The sequence below is a fragment of the Myotis myotis genome, unplaced genomic scaffold (assembly GCF_014108235.1).
Source record: "Myotis myotis isolate mMyoMyo1 unplaced genomic scaffold, mMyoMyo1.p scaffold_m19_p_12, whole genome shotgun sequence".
In the NCBI taxonomy this organism is placed as follows: Eukaryota; Metazoa; Chordata; class Mammalia; order Chiroptera; family Vespertilionidae; genus Myotis; species Myotis myotis.
The window spans coordinates 28,755,486-28,774,589 of record NW_023416316.1 but is presented as its reverse complement, the minus strand read 5'-3'; the positions used below and the strand labels follow the sequence as shown (position 1 = coordinate 28,774,589).

At 40.5% G+C, this 19,104-nt stretch overlaps 1 protein-coding gene across 2 annotated transcripts in view; it reads right to left on the bottom strand.

The window, feature by feature from the left end:
* Positions 1–19,104, bottom strand: part of UBAP2 (ubiquitin associated protein 2) — a 120,605-nt gene that overhangs the window by 29,930 nt on the left and 71,571 nt on the right. For both annotated transcript variants that reach the window (XM_036330566.1, XM_036330567.1), the window contains 2 exons: positions 18,294–18,397; positions 4,046–4,111 (listed from right to left, as the gene is read on the bottom strand). In XM_036330566.1, coding sequence (XP_036186459.1) covers positions 4,046–4,111; positions 18,294–18,397 — 170 coding nt within the window. The remainder of the gene's footprint in view (positions 1–4,045; positions 4,112–18,293; positions 18,398–19,104) is intronic.

Here is a 19,104-nt window from a genome sequence, read left to right as displayed (position 1 = left end):
TTAAACAATGAGATCATCCCTTATAAATAAAATTAAACACAGAACAAAATTCAGTAAAGGCAGGTCTGCCTTGGACCCTTTCAGGTGGACTACTGAATTATTATATTTACAGGAGCATCCTTTTCATAAGGTATTAGCTTCGCTGTATGGCTTCCTAAGTGGTCTTCAGCAAAGCTGAACATTAGTCCTGCTCATATAAAGCCTGATGCTATTGTTATGCCCAGATTTCAAGATCCCCAATAGACCAACAGTAGCCAGCTGAGTCGGATGCAAAAGCAGAGAGTCTTTATTATTACAGACCTGGGACTGGCTCCCAGCCTCTACCGACGCAAAGGCGAGACGAGAGTGCCAGCCCCGTGGGAAAAAGGGGTTTTAATAGAGGGGTGGAGTGAGGGGAGGAGAGATGACTGTGGGCCCTGCCGATTGGCCAGGTGCAAGTCGGGTCTTGTTACACAGGATGTGGTCATATCTATGGCGCGCACGTCCCTTGATTGTCATTGGTTAGTTTAAAGAAATCCTGGGCGTGGCTAGCAGAGGCTTGGGCTTCCGGGAAGAAGCCTTGCCGAGCACGTGGCTGCTAGGGTAAGATGGAGGGCGTAGCCCTCGCCCTTTCAGCTATAACTCCTGAAGAGCAGATACAGAGGACATGCTCAAACAGTTCTTAAAGAGCAATCCTCTAGGCCAGGGGTCGGCAAACTCATTGTCAACAGAGCCAAATATCAGCAGGACAACGACTGAAATTTCTTTTGAGAGCCACATTTTTTAAACTTAAACTACATAGGTAGGTACACTGTTATTAACTTAATTAGGGTACTCCTAAGCTGGCCTTTGCTAAAAACGTCTTCAATCTGATTGAGGTACGTTCGCTGAGGTCGACCCCTTCCAACTCTCCCATCCACACTCGTCTTGTGCATGAATCACGTGCGCCTCCCCCGCGCTGCATATCCCGCGTCCCGCGTCCCCACTTCTTCTAACGCCACTTCTTCAAAATAGACTTGCCCAGGCCAAAAACCAACTTCTGCGCATGGGCCACGAAGTTTCCATCGCACTGTACGTGCGCGCCCGCACGTGGTATTTTGTGGAAGAGCCACACTCAAGGGGCCAAAGAGCCGCATGTGGCTCGCGAGCTGTGATTTGCAGACCACTGATCTATACAATAACTAAGTGATTGTGAGAAAAGTATAATATTCAAATATAGAGATCCTGTGTAAATAAGTATAGGCCCACTATTTTAAAGCACACATGCAAACACACCAGAGAAAATGGTTTTAAAAGAAAATATAGCAAAATATTTACTATAACCACTCTCAAGAAGTGGGACTGTGAATGTTTTCAGTCCCTTCAATGGAAAGAAATGAGTATTCGACCTTCCATCAGGTTTGTTTGTGGAAAGGAGAAAAAGAAGAGAAGTAGGAGCACATTCTTGAGAAAAGGGGCAGGTTATTAGATCTAATTCCCTGGGAATCATGTCAGTAACATAATCATCAACCACCTCATTAAGTAAACTGTTGGTGTTACCTAGGAAGAGTCCTTTTTAGAATGCTTTCCACATGATGTCCCTAATTTAAAACAGGTTATAGGGCCTGGCCAGTGTGCTCAGCGGTTGAGTGTTGACCCAGGAAGGGGCATGCAGGAAGCAGCCGATTGATGATGTTTCTCTCTCATCGATGTTTCTCTCTATCCCTATCCCTTCCTCCCCCTCTCTCTAAACATCAATAAAAAGCATATTTAAAAAATAAATAAAAAACAAAACTGGTTATGGCAAACAAATGTAGAATCTATGGATTTATGGAGCATGGCTCCTGGTAAGGATTCATCTAAGATATACTACTATGTGGGTATAAAAGATATGTTTCATCCGAAACCGGTTTGGCTCAGTGGATAGAGCGTCGGCCTGCGGACTGAAAGGTCCCAGGTTCGGTTCCGGTCAAGGGCATGTACCTGGGTTGTGGGCACATCCCCGGTGGGGGATGTGCAGGAGGCAGCTGATCGATGTTTCTCTCTCATCATTGTTTCTAACTCTCTGTCTCTCTCCCTTCCTCTCTGTAAAAAAATCAATAAAAAGTATATTAAAAAAAAAAAAAAAAGATATGTTTCAAACTTGCACATGTGGAGGGTGGTTGGCACCCCCTATCCTTGTGTTGTTCAAGGGTAATAGTAAGGCTAGATATCTGATCCTTTGTATTGGTTCATTTGTCATATCTTTAAATCGTTTCCATAATTCCTCCAGAAATGCCGTAAGTATTTATAACATTTCTTTGAATTAAAATATTTTATTAAACAAAGGTAGAAAGAATAGTGAAAAAAAACACAAAATGAAATTTTAGTCCCTGTTGGAAATGAGTACTGGAATCTTGTCTCTAGGCCCCTGCACAGGCCTCCTTAGCACACTGTACACAAAGCTAAATGAATCTAAGGTTAGTCATTCACCTACCCTTCACTCTTGTCTTCCTTCTACACTGTGACTTTCTTCCAAGTACTACTACGTAATCTCCAGTCTTTTAATGTATTTCCTTCCAGACTTTTCACCAAGTATATGTATAGTTTTAAAAGCTCACAACTGGACTAATTTCAAAGATGGCCAGTACACAGTCTTCTTGGTGCCAACCTCCATCCATCCTAGCCTATGGTCATGTTGTCAAATTCATCACAGAAGATAGTACTTTAATTTAAAGACTGAGAAATTCTACAAAAAGCTGAAGTTTAATCTAAGGAGTTTTAGAAATACTCTAAGCAAGAAATGGAAAACAATTTCAAATCCTCAAAAATCATTCCTAAAACTTCCGAGCAATCTAAAATTATAACAATAAACCATTTATGGTGGAATTTTTCTTAGGACCCCTTCATCATCAATCACCAACAAAACAATACTGGGTTAAAAGCTTACAGATTAAGCATTATTCTAGATCAGCGGTTGTAATTGGTGGTCTGCGGACCACTGGTAGTCCATGAGGTCCAAAAGGCTGGCGACCATTGTTCCAAGTACCAAAATCATATCTCATAGGAAAGATAATTAAAAGTTTTATGAGTGATAAAGGTAGCATATTACTGAATAATGATAAATTACATGAATCTGATTAATACACTGAAAATATGTAGTACAAAGATGTTAATGAAAGCTAGACTGGTAATAGAAAGCTTATGGGGTTAGATGAAGCACAGCAAAAAACTTGAAGGCTAGAAAATATATGAACAGACAGATATATAAAGAAGGGACATTCCAGAGGAGAGAAACAATGAGGCATTACAAAAACCTATACATAAAATGTTAACAAACATCCTAAAGTTTAAAACATACTTGCTTTATTAAAAAAGTTCAGTTGTGGTAAAATATTCGTAACATAAAACTTACTATCTTAGTAATTTTTTAAGTGTCTGAAAACTAAAATACAAATTTAGACATGCAGAATAGGGTGAGAACTGAGTATATTTAAAAGGAAGCAGAAGACAACATATGTACATAGTTGTAAGCAGCAGAGCCACATGGTAAAGTGATATGGCAGATAAGAGGAGAAAGCCACATCAGAAGCCAGGAACAAATTGTTGCAGTAACCCACCCTAAATACATAAACTATAAAAAATACCAGACCACAGAAGAATACAGTCAGGTCCCAACCTTATTTTGGAATATTAAAATCTTACAGTAAGAGCTTGGTTCCCATTACAGGCTTATAGACCTATACATCAAACATAACTGAAAATGTCAATGACGCTAATTTATTTTCAGTTTAAGACAATAAATTTGACATGTATATTTTATGTTTGCTTTAACTTTGATGTTGGTCCTTTGTTAAAAGCACAGATAAGGCAGCCATGTAGGAGAAAGGAAAACAATGATGCAAAACCTGTGGTGCCTTGAAGGCCAATCTGAAAAACACTTCCATAATCAAAAGCTGATAATTATTTTATCAAGTAGTTGTAAAAATATAGATTATAAATACTTATCTGATAAACTCTATCAGTTAATCTTGATAAAAATGGAAGATACTATAAGCATTTTGTAAAATTCTTAACTAAGAGAAATTTTTAAATAAAATATTCATACCTTTGTGTCCGTAAGAATTTTTGTTTGGCAGATCTTGAGCTACATTTTGAGCATCTGATGCCAGTTCTGCAGATCAATGTAAAATGGAAGGTTTTAACAGATCAAAACAATTAAGGGTCAGCAAATTAAACAGAAAAAAGAAAGCATCAGAGCTCAGTATACTGTATAAAGTACTCCAAGGAGAGGGAAATTTACTGTAATCCACACTGTGACAGGCACGTGACTCAAGTATGCATCTTATTAGCCAGATGGCCCTTGAACATTCAATACCCTTCTTACTCCTAGGTTCAGCAGGCTCCCTTCCCTCTCATCAAAAAAAGCATTCCACACTATGTAAAAGGTACACCAATTTTAGTAAATTTATAAGTAAACATTTTAACTATCCTTCAGACTTTCTATTTTGGTTAAGTGTTAATGTGACTCTAAGGAATGGATTTGATTTTTACACTGTCAAGAGTCATGCTTCACCCTAGCCCATTTTGGCTCAGTGGATAGAGCATCGAACTGAGAACTGAAGGGTCTCGGGTTCAATTCCAGTCAAGGGCATGTACCTTGGTTGCAGGCTCCATCTCTGGCCTTGGTCGGGCTTGTGCTGAAGGCAACCAATCCAGGTGTTCTCTCTCACATCGATGTTTCGCTTTGTCTCTCGCCCTACCTTCTACTCTCTCTAAACAAGAATCATGTTTCTGGGCCCTGGCCAGGTAGCTCAGTTGGTTAGAGCATCGTCCCAATATGCCAAGGTTGTGGGTACAAGCCCCAGTCAGGGGACATACAAGAATCAATCAATGAATGCATAAATGAGTGGAGAAACAAATTGATGTTTCTCTCTCTCCCCTCTCCTTCCTCCCTCTAAATTTTTCAAAGGAGTCGTTTCTGAACCTATAAGACTGAGGGCTAGACTCTACTGTCTACTCTGTGTTATCAACAAGACAATACCATTCTGTGAGGCCTCTAGAAAAATAGCCAGCACTCCACTGTATTCTGCATCAAACACAATTTGCTTATCCAAATGTTTTTCAGTAAGGAATTTGCTACTCTAAATGAAAATGAAGAGAATGAGCATGAAGAGAGAGAGAAGAAACGTAACAGTAAAAGGAAGAAGGGAGGAATAAGAAAAATAGCAGTTAATCACCTAATTCAACATTATTTAAATACCTGATTTAAAATGTAGTGACTATGAATAAAAACTCTATAAAATATCAAGTGCAAGTGCATGTTTTTATTCCTCTTCAATAAAAACCTAGGGTGTGGATTGTCAGATTGCATGTTAAATGTAAGCTTTCACACCAGGAATTTATAAGTTCAAGTTTTTCTGCCCTCTTCACTAATACTTGGTACTGTAAGCTTCCTTTTAAAGCTCCTTTAATGGATGAATGGTGGTAACCTATTATGGGTTTAATTTGTATTTCCCCAATGACCAATGAAGACGAATGTTTTTGTGTGCTTATTTGCCATTAAGATATTTTCTTTGGGAAACATGTTAAAATCTTTCATTCCTTTTTTTTTCTAAAATACAAATTCACAAGAAGTTACCTTTCACCCAGCATTCCCAGATATTTACGTCTCACATAATTATAGTACAATAGCCAAAAATTTGGCATAGATAAAATGTGTATACTTTGTGACAAGGTACGTGCCCCTGACAAGAATCCAGCCCAGGACCTTCAGTCAGTGGACAAAACTCTATCCACTGAGCCAAACCGGCTAGGATCAGAGTAAGTTCTTGAAATCAAGGAAAATTGAGTCTTTGAACTTTGTTGTTCTTTTCCAAAATTATTTGGACTATACTTGTTACTATTCTTTTCTATAAATATTTTAGACTAAAGTTGTAAATTTAATCCAAATATATCTTCTGGGATTTCGATGGAATTTGTATTGAACCCATGCATCTATTTGGAGAGAAATGGCATTTTAATAATACTGAGTCTTCCAATTCATAAACAATGAATATCTCCTTCTTTTTGGGGGGGGGTCTGCTTTGATTTTTCTCATCATGTTTAATAATTTCCAACATAAAAACCCTACACATACATACTTCATCATACTTACACCTAAATATTTCATGTTTCTGTACTACTATAAATGTACTAGTCTTTCCCCCCCCTTTTATTCCAATTTGCAATTGTTCATTACTAGCACAGAAAAACAGTGTCTTTATTTTAGTGGTGTTTATACAACTACATGTATTTCCTGGAATTTAGTTATTTCTCTTTAAAAGGGTAAATATTGCCCTAGCTGGTTTGGCACGGTGGATAGAGCATCCGCCTGAGGGCTGAAAGGTCCCAGGTTCGATTCCAGTCAAGGGGACATGCCAGGGTTGCAGGCTTGGTCCCCAGTAGGGGACGTGCAGGAGGCAGCCAATCAATGATTCTCTCTCATCACTGATGTTTCTCTCTCTCTCTCCCTCTCCCTTCCTCTCTGAAATCAATAAAGATATATTAAAAATAATAATAAAAGGGTAAATATATATAGAATACATCTCCATAAATCTCACTTTTTAAAATAGTGAGGTCAATTTTCTTCTTTTTTTAAAATTGATTTGAGAGAAAGAGAGAGAAAGAGAGAAAGAGGGGAGGAAAGAGAGAGAAAGAGGAAGAGAAACATTGATGTAAGAAACATTGATCAGTTGCCTCTCATACATGCCCTGACCAGGGATGGAACCTGCAACCTTCTTATGTGCCCTGAACGGGAATCGAACCTATCACCTTTTTGTATATGCAACGATGCTCCAACCAAGTGAGCTACACCAGTCAGGGCTGCTGGTTTTGTTTGATTTTTAATCCTTACCTGAGACTATGTTTTTACTGACTTAAAGAGAGGGGACGGAAGAGACAGAGAAACATTGATGTGAGAGAGAAACATCAATCAGTTGCCTCTCCTACCAGCCCTGAACTGGGGATAAAACCCACAACCTAGGGTATGTGCCCTAATTGGTAATCCAACCCAAAACCTTTTGGTGAATGGGAGGATGTTTCAACCAACTGAACCACATAGACCACGGGCCAAGGGTCCTCAAACTGCGGCCCACCGAAAACATTTATCCGGCCCGCCGGGTGTTTTTGCCGCCGCTGCCTGTTGCTTAGCAGCCGACTAGTGTTTTTTTAAACTATAGTCCGTCCCTCCAACGGTCTGAGGGACAGTGAACTGGCCCCCTGTTTAAAAAGTTTGAGGACCCCTGCCATGGGCAGTGGGGACAATTCCCATGTGATAGACTTCCATGAATCAGTAAATCCATAGAGTGAGTCAATAAAAACTAAGCTTCACAGTCGTGAGACTTGAAATACCTAAAAATGATAAATCCTTCTATTTAATTTTTCTTGACTCTCTCAATTTTATATTTTAATATGAGTTTATGTATTTTTTAAAATATATTTTATTGATTTTTTACAGAGAGGAAGGGAGAGGGATAGAGAGTTAGAAACATCGATCAGCTGCCTCCTGCACACTCCCTGCTAGGGATGTGCCCGCAACCCAGGTACATGCCCTTGACCGAAATCGAACCTGGGACCCTTCAGTCCTCAGGCCAACGCTCTATCCACTGAGCCAAACCGGTTAGGGCGAGTTTATGTATTTTATGTTTTCATAGGTAGAAGACTTACCATCTTGCATATCATTAGACTGCTTCATAGTCATTTGTTGCTTTTTGAGGCTATCAATTTTTTACCATTTTGTCTTTGTTAATGGTTTAAAGAAATAGAAAGTACCGTATGATTTCACTCATATGTGGAATCTAATGACCAAAATGAACTATCAAGCAAAATAGAAACCTATAGACAGAGCAGGCTGATAGCTGTGGGGATAGGGGAAGTTAGGGGACTGGAGGTAGGTGGGTGGAGGGATTGAGAAAAAAATTAAAAAGAGACAGAGAAATAAATTCATGGGTACAGACAACAGAGTGGGGATTACGGAGAGGGGGAAAGAGTTGTAGAAAGGTATGAGGGGGATAAATGGTGATGGAAGGAGACCTGACTCAGGGTGATGATGTGTACAGATGATGTGTTGTGGAATTGTGCATCTGAAACCTGTATAATTTTAACTAATGTCATCCCAATAAATTCAGTAAAAAAGAATAATATATGTTTATTGAACTTCTATCCAACACCTTTTAAAACCCCCTTACTAATTTCAATCATATCTCTGTAGATTCTTTTATAACATCATCAGAAATGACACATTTTTTCCTCCCTTTCTACCCCTCTTACTTTGCTTCTTTATTCCTTACTGCAATGGTTAAAACCTCTGGTACATTAGTGAATAGAAAGAGTGAGAGTAATAGGCTTCTTTATCTTGTTCCAGAGGAAAAACATTCAACACATCACCATTAATGGCAATGTTTACAGTTAAGTGTTGTAGATGTCCTTTATTTGACTAAGAAAATATCCTTGTATTCCAGATTTGCCTGGCTTTTTAAAAAACCAAAACAGTATGGATGTTAGATTTTGTCAAATGCTTTCCTTATTGAAATTATGTGAATTTTTTCCTTTATTCTGTAAAGGAATTCACAGAACTCATTTTTGTTATTGAGATTTAACTTACACAGCATAAAATCCTCCCTTTTAAAGTACACAATTGAATAGTTTTATTATATTCAGAAATTGTGCAACCATCACTACGATCTATTCCAGAATATTTTCATCACTCCAAAAAATAATCTTTAATTCATTAGTAGTTAGTACCTATTTTCCCCCAAGGTTCCCAATCTACTTTTAGTCGCTATGTATTTGTCTAATCTAGGCACTTCTTATAAATGAAATCATACAATATAAAATATATGGTCCTTTGCAACTGGCTTCTTTCATTCAGCATGATGTTTCAAGGTTCATCCATGCTGCAGCACGTATCAGTACTTCATTCTTTTTTGAAAAAACTATATTTTTATTGATTTCAGAGTAAAAGAGAGAGATAGAAAACATCAATGATGATAGAGAATCACTGATTGGCTGCCTCCTGAACGCCCCCTACTGGGGATTGAGCCTGCAACCCTGGCATGTGCCCTTGACTGGAATTGAACCCAGGACTCTTCAGTCCGCAGGCCGGTGCTCTATCCACTGAGCCAAACCGGCTAGGGCAGCACTTCATCTTTCTTATTTATTTATTTATTTATTTATTTATTTATATTTTTATTGATTTCAGAGAGAAGGGGGAGGGAGAGAGAGAGACAGAAATATCAATGGTGAGAGAAAATCGATTGGCTGCCTCCTACATGCCCCACACTGGGGATGGAGCCTATAACCCAGGCATGTGCCCTGCCAGGGAATTAAACCCTAATCTCCTGGTACATAGGTTGGTGCTCAACCACTGGGCTACACCAGCCAGGCAGTAATTCATTCTTTTTTTTTTTTTTTTAAGGGAAAATGAATATTCCATTGTAGAGATGACAGACATTATTCTTATCTATTCATCAACGGAAAGACATTTGGTTTCCACTTTTTAGCTATTATGAGTTATGCTTTTAAGAACATTTGTATGAACCTAAGTCTCCTATTACCTTGAATATATATCTAAGAGTTTATTAGTATTTAAATGTTAAATATAAATACCAGGTATAAATTTAACATGGCTGTGCCGAAACCGATTTGGCTCAGTGGATAGAGCGTCGGCCTGCGGACTGAAAGGTCCCAGGTTCAATTCCGGTCAAGGGCATGTACCTTGGTTGCGGGTACATCCCCAGTAGGAGATGTGCAGAAGGCGGCTGATTGATGTTTTTCTCTCATCGATGTTTCTGACTCTCTCTCTCCCTTCCTCTCTGTAAAAAATCAATAAAATATATATTAAAAAAAAAAAATTAACATGGCTGTGATGTGTACTATCCTTTTTCTATCTTACTGCATTCTGTTCCCCAGTATTTTGGCTTAAGACTTTATAACTAGGGGAGAGAAGATGGTGGCCAAACTGGCACAGCTTTTTTGCACCTCCTCCCAGGGCCAGACTGGAAATTAAACTAGGGAACATTCACCTGGAATTACCAACTGAGGTCCAGCTAAGGAGAAGATTTATATTAAGCAAGGAAAGAAAACCCTGGACACTGGTAGAAAGGGCAAGGCCGAGAGAGGGGCTGACCCAGCCTCCATGGGTGGCAGGCCGAAAGTGAGGAGGCATCTCCTGGCCTCAGCAGGGTTATTTCCCTGTGAAGGTGGAGGCCTGGAACCCAGCCTGGGCTCCACAGTCTGGAACACCAGAGGTTAAGACCAGTGGCATTCTTATACACCAATAATGAACTCTCAGAAAGAGAAACTAAAAAAAAGTCCCATTTACCATTGTAACAAAAAAATTAAGATATGTAGGAATAAACTTAACCTAGGAGGTAAAAGACATAATCAGAAAATTACAGAACATTGGAAAAAAAGAGATGGAGGAAGGTAAAAACAAATGGAAGAATATATTGTGTTCATTGATTGGCAGAATTAATATCATTAAAATGCCCATACTACCCAAAGCAATCTATAGACTCAATGCAATCCCTATCAAAATACCACTGGCATATTCCACAGATCCAGAACAAATACTCCAAAAAAATTACATGGAACCAAAAAAGACCCCGAATAACTGCAGTAAGCCTGATAAAGAAAAACAAAGTTGGGAGAATCACAATACCAGATTTCAAGTTATACTACAAAGCCAGCGTAATCAAAACAGCCTGGTATGGCACAAGAACAGGAATACAGATCAATGGAACAGAACAGAGAACCCAGAAATTGACCTAAACTATTATGCTCCATTAATATTTGACAAAGGAGGATTGAGCATACAATGGAATCAAGACAGTCTCTTCAATAAATGGTGTTGGGAAAATTTGACAGACACATGCAAAAAAATGAAACTAGACCACCAACTTACACCATACACAAAAATAAACTCAAAATAGATAAAAGACTTAAATGTTAAGTTGTAAATCCATAAAAATCCTAGAAGAAAACATAAGCAGCAAAATATCAGACATCCCACAGAGCAGAATTTTCACCAAAACATTGCCTAGGGAAAGAGAAACAAAGGAGAAAATAAACAAATGGGGCTACATCACAATAAAAAGCTTTGAGGATATGGAGAAAAGAACCCTAGTACACTGCCAGTGGGAATGCAGACTGGTACAGCCATTATGGAAAACAGTATGGAATTTCCTCAAAAAATTAAATATGGAACTGCCATTTGACCCAGTAATCCCACTTCTAGGAATATATCCTAAGACAGTAGTCACCAAACAGTGGTCCATGGACCACTGGTGGTCCATGAGGACTGAAAGGTTGGCAACTGCTGTCCTAAGAAACCCAAGACACCAATCAGAAAGAAAGTATGCACCCTTATGTTCACAGAAGAATGATTTATAATAGCTAAGATCTGTAAACAGCCCAAGTGCCCATCAGTAAACAAGTGGATTAAAAAGCTGTGGCACGGGAAAAACCAAGATGGCAGCATAGGTAAACATCGGAAATTGCTGCCTCCCACGACAACTTCAAAAATACAACTAAAAGCCGAGACCGGTTTGGCTCAGTGGATAGAGCGTCGGCCTGCGGACTGAAGGGTCCCGAGTTCGATTCCGGTCAAGGGCATGTACCTGGGTTGTGGGCACTTCCCCAGTGGGGGATGTGCAGGAGGCAGCTGATCGATGGTTCTCTCTCATCGATGTTTCTAACTCTCTATCTCTCTCCCTCCCTCTCTGTAAAAAATCAATAAAATATATTTAAAAAAAAAAAATACAACTAAAAGACAAAACGGACATTACCCAGAACTACAGGAAGGCTGGCTGAGTGGAAATTCTACAACTAGAAGGAAAGAGAAAAGCACACTGACTCAGAGAAGGTGCGGAAGTAAAGTGCAGAGGTACAGAGGCGCACGCGGCAAGGGCTAGCAACCGTGTGGAGGGAGGGAGTCACAAGCTCCCGACTGCTCTGAACTCCAGTTCTGGGAAGTCTCTGGGGACCCAGACTCATACAGGGAGAAACAGGACTGTCTGGCAGCGGGCAGAACGCGCAGGCGGCTTTCCCTCAGAGGTGCTTGCAGTGATTACCGGGACACCGAGACCCGGGGCCTCTTAGGGCAGGGCTGAGGATCAGCCATAGCTGCTTTCTCTGCCCTGTTGATTCCCTGGGACCCCCGCCGCACCCAAGCTGCGGCAGAGGCTTTTGCATATGAATGCCCTGGCCCTTTGCAATCTGAAAATTACCTAACAAACTGCAGTTGGGCCAGACAGACCCAGAACTTCCAAGAGAAGGCCCAAGGCCCCACAGCAGCTTGCACTGCTTCACAGCTGGGTCTCATCTGGGCACCTCCAAACCCCAAACCAGGAAGGGGAATCTGCAGATCTCTCCATCACTCCAGCTGGGTAGCCTCAGGCAGAGGCTAAATTAGCACCTCCTTAGATCCAAGAGCCAGTGTACCCAGTGGTCAGAGTGGGACCATCCAGATTACAACTCCTCAGATCCATAAGGAACACACTTGGGGCAGACTCAGTGAGAACCAAAGCCCCACTGAAGCAAGTCTTGCCCCAGAAAGGTGTCTTCAGCACAGAAGTTCTCCCACTATAGACACAGCTGATTCTCACAGCCAATAGGCCTGGAGGTCAATTCCTCCCAGTGATACCTACAACAATCAAGGCTTAACTACAACAAGACTGTGCACACAGCCCACAAAGGGGTGCACCAAGAGTGTCCACCTCAGGTAATTGGGGAGGCTGAGCCACTGGGCCCTATAGGACACCTAGCACAGAAAGCCACTCTATCAACACAGGGAAGCAGCCAAAATGTGGAGACAAAGAAACAGGTCACAAATGACAGAAATGGAGGAAAGCAAACAACTGGATATAGAGATCAAAACCACGGTTATAAGGTTTTTCAAGAATTTTCTAGAAACCGCCGATAAATTTAGTGAGACCCTGGAGGATATGAAAAAAGACCAACTAGAAATTAAGCATACACTGACTGCAATAAAGAATAATATACAGAGATCCAACAGCAGACAAGAGGATCCCAAGAATCAGGTCAAAGATTTGAAATACGAAGAAGCAAAAAATACCCAACTAGAAAAGCAAAAAGAAAAAAGAATCCAAAAATATCAAGATAGTGTAAGCAGCCTCTGGGACAACTTCAAGCGTACCAACATCCGAATTATGGGCGTGCCAGAAGAAGAGAGAGAGCAAGATATTGAAAACCTATTTGAAGAAATGATGACAGAAAACTTCCCCTATCTGGTGAAAGAAATAGACTTACAAGCCCAGGAAGCACAGAGAACCCCAAACAAAAGGAATCCAAAGAGGACCACACCAAGACACATCATAATTAAAATGCCAAGGGCAAAAGACAAAGAGAAAATCTTAAAAATAACAAGAGAAAAACAGTCAGTTACCTACAAGGGAGTACCCATACGACTGTCAGCTGATTTCTCAACAGAAACTATGCAGGCCAGAAGGGAGTGGCAAGAAATATTCAAAGTGATGAATAGCAAGAACCTACAACCAAGATTACTTTATCCAGAAAAGCTATCATTCAGAATTGAAGGACAGATAAGAAAAAGCTAAAGGAGTTCATCACCACCAAACCAGCATTATATGAAATGCTGAAAGGTATTTTTTAAGAAGAGGAAGAAGAAAAAGGTAAAGATAAAAATTATGAACAGCAAATACATATCTATCAACAAGTGAATCTAAAAATCAAGTGAATAAAAAATCTGATGAACAAAGTAAACTGGTGAATATAATAGAACCAGGGGCATGGAAAGGGAGTGGACTGACAATTCCTGGGGGGAAATGGGTGTGGGGGTGCAGGAAGAGACTGGACAAAAATCATACACCTATGGATGAGGACAGTGGGAGGGGTAAGGGCAGAGGGTGGGGTGGGAACTGGGTGGAGGAGAGCTATGGGGGGAAAAAAGAGGAACAACTGTAATAATCTGAACAATAAAGATTTAATTTTAAAAAAAAGGAAGCTGTGGCACATTTATACCATGGAATACTAGTACTATGCAGCAGTAAAAAAGAATTTCTTACCCTTTGAGACAGCATGAAGGAACCTGGAGAGTATCATGCTAAGTGAAATAAGTCAGTCAGATAAAGACAAGTATCACATGATCTCATTCATATATGGAATCTAATTAACAAAATAAACTGATGAATGGAAGTGGATCCAGAGACATGGAAGCATCTATAGTGGGGCCTTGACTTACGAGTTTAATTCGTTCCATGACGGAGCTTGTAACTCAAATTACTCGTATGTCAAATCATAAAGTGAACGAGTGAGACACGTGATGCTGGGCTGATGTTGTGGCGTTCACTGTGACGTTCGCTGTGCCAACTAGTGGTGGGGTATCTGAAGCTGGCTTGTAACCCAAATTTTAGCTGGCAACTCAAAGCAAAAATCGGCCGAGAGACGGCTCGTATCTCGAAAAACTCGTTAGTTGAGACACTCGTAAGTCAAGGCCCCACTGTATACTAATAAAGGGTAATATGCTCATTAGACCAGACATTTTCTGGACGTCCTTCCAGACAAAGCCATGGTGGCAGGGGCTGAGGCAGAGGCAGTTAGGGGCGATCAGGCCAGCAGGGGAGCAGTTAGGGGGCGATCAGGCCGGCAGGCAGAGGCAGTTAGGAGGTGATCAGGCTGGCAGGGGAGGGCAGTTAGGGGCAATCGGGCCAGCAGGGGAGGCAGTTAGGGACGATCAGGTCGGCAGGGGAGGGCAGTTAGGGGCAATCAGGCTGGCAGGGGAGCAGTTAGGGGGCAATCAAGCCAGCAGGGGAGGGCAATTAGGGGACGATCAGGCCGACAGGCAGAGGTGGTTAGGGGGCAATCAGGCCAGCAGGCAGAGGCAGTTAGGGGTGATCAGGCAGCCGAGTGGTTAGGAGCCAGCGGTCCTGGGTTGTGAGAGGGCTGTCTGACCGCCAGTTTAGGCCCGATCCCGCAGGGCAGTCAGACATCCCTTGAGGGGTCCCAGATTGAAGAGGGTGCAGGCAGGGCTGAGGAACCCCCACCCCCCACTCCCATGCACAAGTTTCATGCACCAGGCCTCTAGTAGAACATAATGAGGAATCTCGGAAGGCAGGAGAGGGTGGGTAGGAGTGAGGTAATCAACTAAAGACCTTGTATGCATATATGCAAAACCCATGAACTCAGACAACAGAGTGTTGAAGACATGGGGTGAGGGGCAGGGGTGGGCTGAATAGGGATAATGGGGGGGGGGGGGGACACATACGTAATACTTTCAACAATAAAGATTTTAAAAAAAATTGCTTCAGCACAGAAGACACCAGCATCAAAATGAAAAAAGAACTCACTGTATGGGAGAATATATTTGCCAATTATATATTTGATAAGGGATTAATTTCCAAAATATATAAAGTACTCATACAACTCAACAAATGGAAGACAAGCAACCCAATTAAAATATGGGCATAAGACCTGAATAGATACTTTTCTAAAGAGGACACATAAATGGCCAAGATACATGAAAAAATGCTCAACATCATTAATCATCAGAGAGATGCAAATTAAAATGACAGCGAGGTGCCACCTCACACCTGTCAGAATGGCTATCATCAATAAATCAACAAACAACAAGTGCTGGTGAGGAAGTGGAGAAAAAGGAACCCAGTACAGTTACTATGGAAAAGAGTGTGGAGTATCCTCAAAAAATTAAAAATGGAACTGCCATTTGACCCAGTTATCCCAGTTCTAGGAATATATCCTAAGAAGCCAGAATCACCAATCAGAAAGAATATATGCACCTCTATGTTCATAGCAGCATTATTCTCAACAGCAAAGATCTGCAAACAGCCCAAATGCCCATCAGTAGATGAATGAATTTAAAAAACTGTGGTACATTTACACAACAGATACTATGCAGCTGTAAAAAGAAACTCTTACCATTTGCAACAGCATGGAGAGACCTGGAAAGTATTATGCTAAGTGAAATAAGACAGTCAAAGAAAGATAAGTATCACATGATCTCACTTATATGAGGAATCTAATGAACAAAATAAACTGATGAACGGTGGCGTGACTCAGTGGTTGAGTGTCGACTTATGAACCAGGAGGTCAAGATTCGATTCCCAGTCAGGGCATATGCCCGGGTTGCAGGCTCAGTCCCCACTGTGGGATGTGCAGAAGGCAGCCAATCAATGATCCTCTCTCATCATTGACATTTCTATCTCTCCCTCTCCCTTCCTCTCTGAAATCAATAAAAATATATATTAAAAAAAAAAAAAAAAGATCAAGAGGCATTGAAGCATGCAACAGACTGACATATTTCAGAGGAAAGGGGGGTGGAGGCGGGACTAGATTAACCAATGAACTTATATGCTTATATGCATAGCCTATGGACAGACAATAGCGTGGGGAAGGCCTGGGGAGGGGATGAGAGCGGGGTGGAGGGAGTCAATGGGGGAAATAAGTGGGGACATCTGTAATGCTTTCAACAATAAATTAAATTAAAAAGAGCCCCTCAAAAAAGACTTTATATCTGTGTTGAAGAGTGAGATCATTGTGTAATTTCAAATGTTTAGCACAATACATTATGTGACATAAAGTGTCTTCCTATGATCTTTTAACAACTATAATAATTATAAATAATATCAATATTCCTCCTCATTCCTAGAATCAGTTATTTATGCTTCTCCTTCCCCTGAACAGTCTCAAATAAATTTATCAATTTTACTAGTCTTTTCAAATTACCATTTATAGCTTTTGTTGGTCATCTGTACAGTATCTTTGATTTCTAGTTCATGATTGTGCATGTGATGCATAGTCTTATTTCCTGACCAGGGTTGATGCTATATAGAGGTGTCAAATTATGTCTTCATTTTTTTAAAAATCCTCACCTAAAGACATACTTGGAGGGAGAAAGGGAGAGAGGGAGAGAGAAACATCAATAGGTTGCCTTCTATATGTTCCCTGACTGGGGATTAAACCTGCAACCCAGCCCTGGCTGGTGTCACTCAGTAGATGGAGTGTCAGCCTACTTACCGAAGGGTCTCAGGTTCAATTCCTGATCATGAGTACGTACCTGGTTTGCATGTTGGATCCTGGGTGCATGCAGGAGGCACCAATCTATGTGTCTTTCTCACATCAATGTCTGTCTGTCTGTCTGTCTGTCTCTCACTCTCTCTCTCTCCCCCCCTTCCCCTCCCTTCCACTCTCTCTCAAAATCAATGGAAAAAATATGCTTTGGTTAGAATTAACACAACAATAACAAAAAAACCCGCAACCCAGGCCTGTGCCCTGACCAGGACTCGAATTGGCAACCTTTGGGTGCACTGGGTGACGCTCAACCAATTGAGCCACTCCAGCGGGACTCAAATTGTATCTTTATAAATACAATCGCAGTAGTTCTTATCATGAACAAACCCTCCAAAAAGCTCTATTAAATAATCATACCCAATCAACAAATATCTACCCATGAATTTTAGAAAAGAATCCAAAAACAGAAGGATACAGAAAAAAACCTGCAAAAGCAATTGTTGCTCCAAACCCATCTATCATCTACCACTTTATCTGGCCAAATTTTACTGTCCACCATTAGCAATGGTATTTTCAGTAATAAGTCTTCCCCTAAGAAATTCTATAAATCCCTGACACACTGGTGGGGGTGTAGTGGGAGATTGACAGGGGGCTGGGGAAGAAACTAGACTTAGGGAGATCATTTCATAAGTTATATAAGTGCCTAACTACTATGCTGTATACCTAAAACTAATATAATATTGAATGTTGACTATAATTTTTAAAAATTTTTAATAAAAAGAAATCCATGCCCTGACAGGTTTGGCTCAGTGGATAGAGCGTCAGCCTGTGGACTGAAAGGTCCCAGGTTCGATTCTGGTCAAGGGCATGTACCTTGGTTGCGGGCACATCCCCAGTAGGAGGTGTGCAGGAGGCAGCTGATCAATGTTTCTCTCTCATCGATGTTTCTAACTCTCTATCCCTATCCCTTCCTCTCTGTAAAAAAATCAATAAAATATATTTTAAAAAATAAATAAATAAAATAAAAAGAAATCCATGACATACTGAGATTTGAGTGTGGATTTGTGCTGACTCACATAGCCTGATTACAACCTATTCCTCAGAGTGCAGAAAGGAAACAAAATCAAATGTCTTATCATCAATGAGATTTATAGGTGAGAGACTTTGGAAATGTAAGGACAAGCTAGTAGTCTCAGGGGTAGGACAGCAGGCTTTTTCGTTATTCTTCATCAGCACTTTGATGTCAACTTTATATGCATGCTAACTCAAACTTTAAAAATACATCTCTGATAAGAATGGACACTTACCACTTCCCTCATCTGCACCATTCTGAGCGGCTTCCCAAACTACTGGTTTTGTCCCACACCCATCTATAGATGGAGAATCTGAATAGTCTGCGGGATTAAATGTCCTGGGTTTGAAATAAAGAATAAAGGCAATGAAGCAATCACCAAAGTCACAAAATTAACTGTACATCATCTTCCACAAAAGAAGCCCTTTCCCTTCGAAGAAATGCTATGAAACTTCACCCTCCTTCTCCTATTTAACTATAGCTCATTCCTCTTGACATTAAGATGCATATTTTCTGAAAAGCAGAGTTGCCTACGGATCTTCCATACACTCTTATAAGATACCCCTATTTCCCTAAGTTGCTGTCCTCTGCATCCTAAAGCAGGTGTGGAAGCATAATCATTCTAGGCAGCATCAGGGCTCTATGGAAAGCCCCCTGAAAACTAACCCCGGACTTCAAACAGGCAACTAGTCTTTTCTTCCCAAGTCAGAATCCAAGTTTGACTTTGATCCTTTTACAGCAGTTGTATATGATCCTTTTTGTATAGAAACATCTGATAAAAAATGTTTTTATTCAGTACCTCTTTTTTGTTGTTGTTGTTCATTAAAATCCTAAACACCCATGACTCGGAGGTCTAGTAACTAGAGCCAAATTAAATACTATCTCTAAAATCTTCACACCAGATTTTTTTCCCCCAGCTTAATTTCAGTATCAACTTTTAAAAAAATCACGAAGGAATAAGTTTGAAAGTACACAGTAAAATCCACAAGACAGTTTAAAGCTACTGTGCTGGCATAGGTGTTTAAGTGTTTTCATCCTTCCTTTGT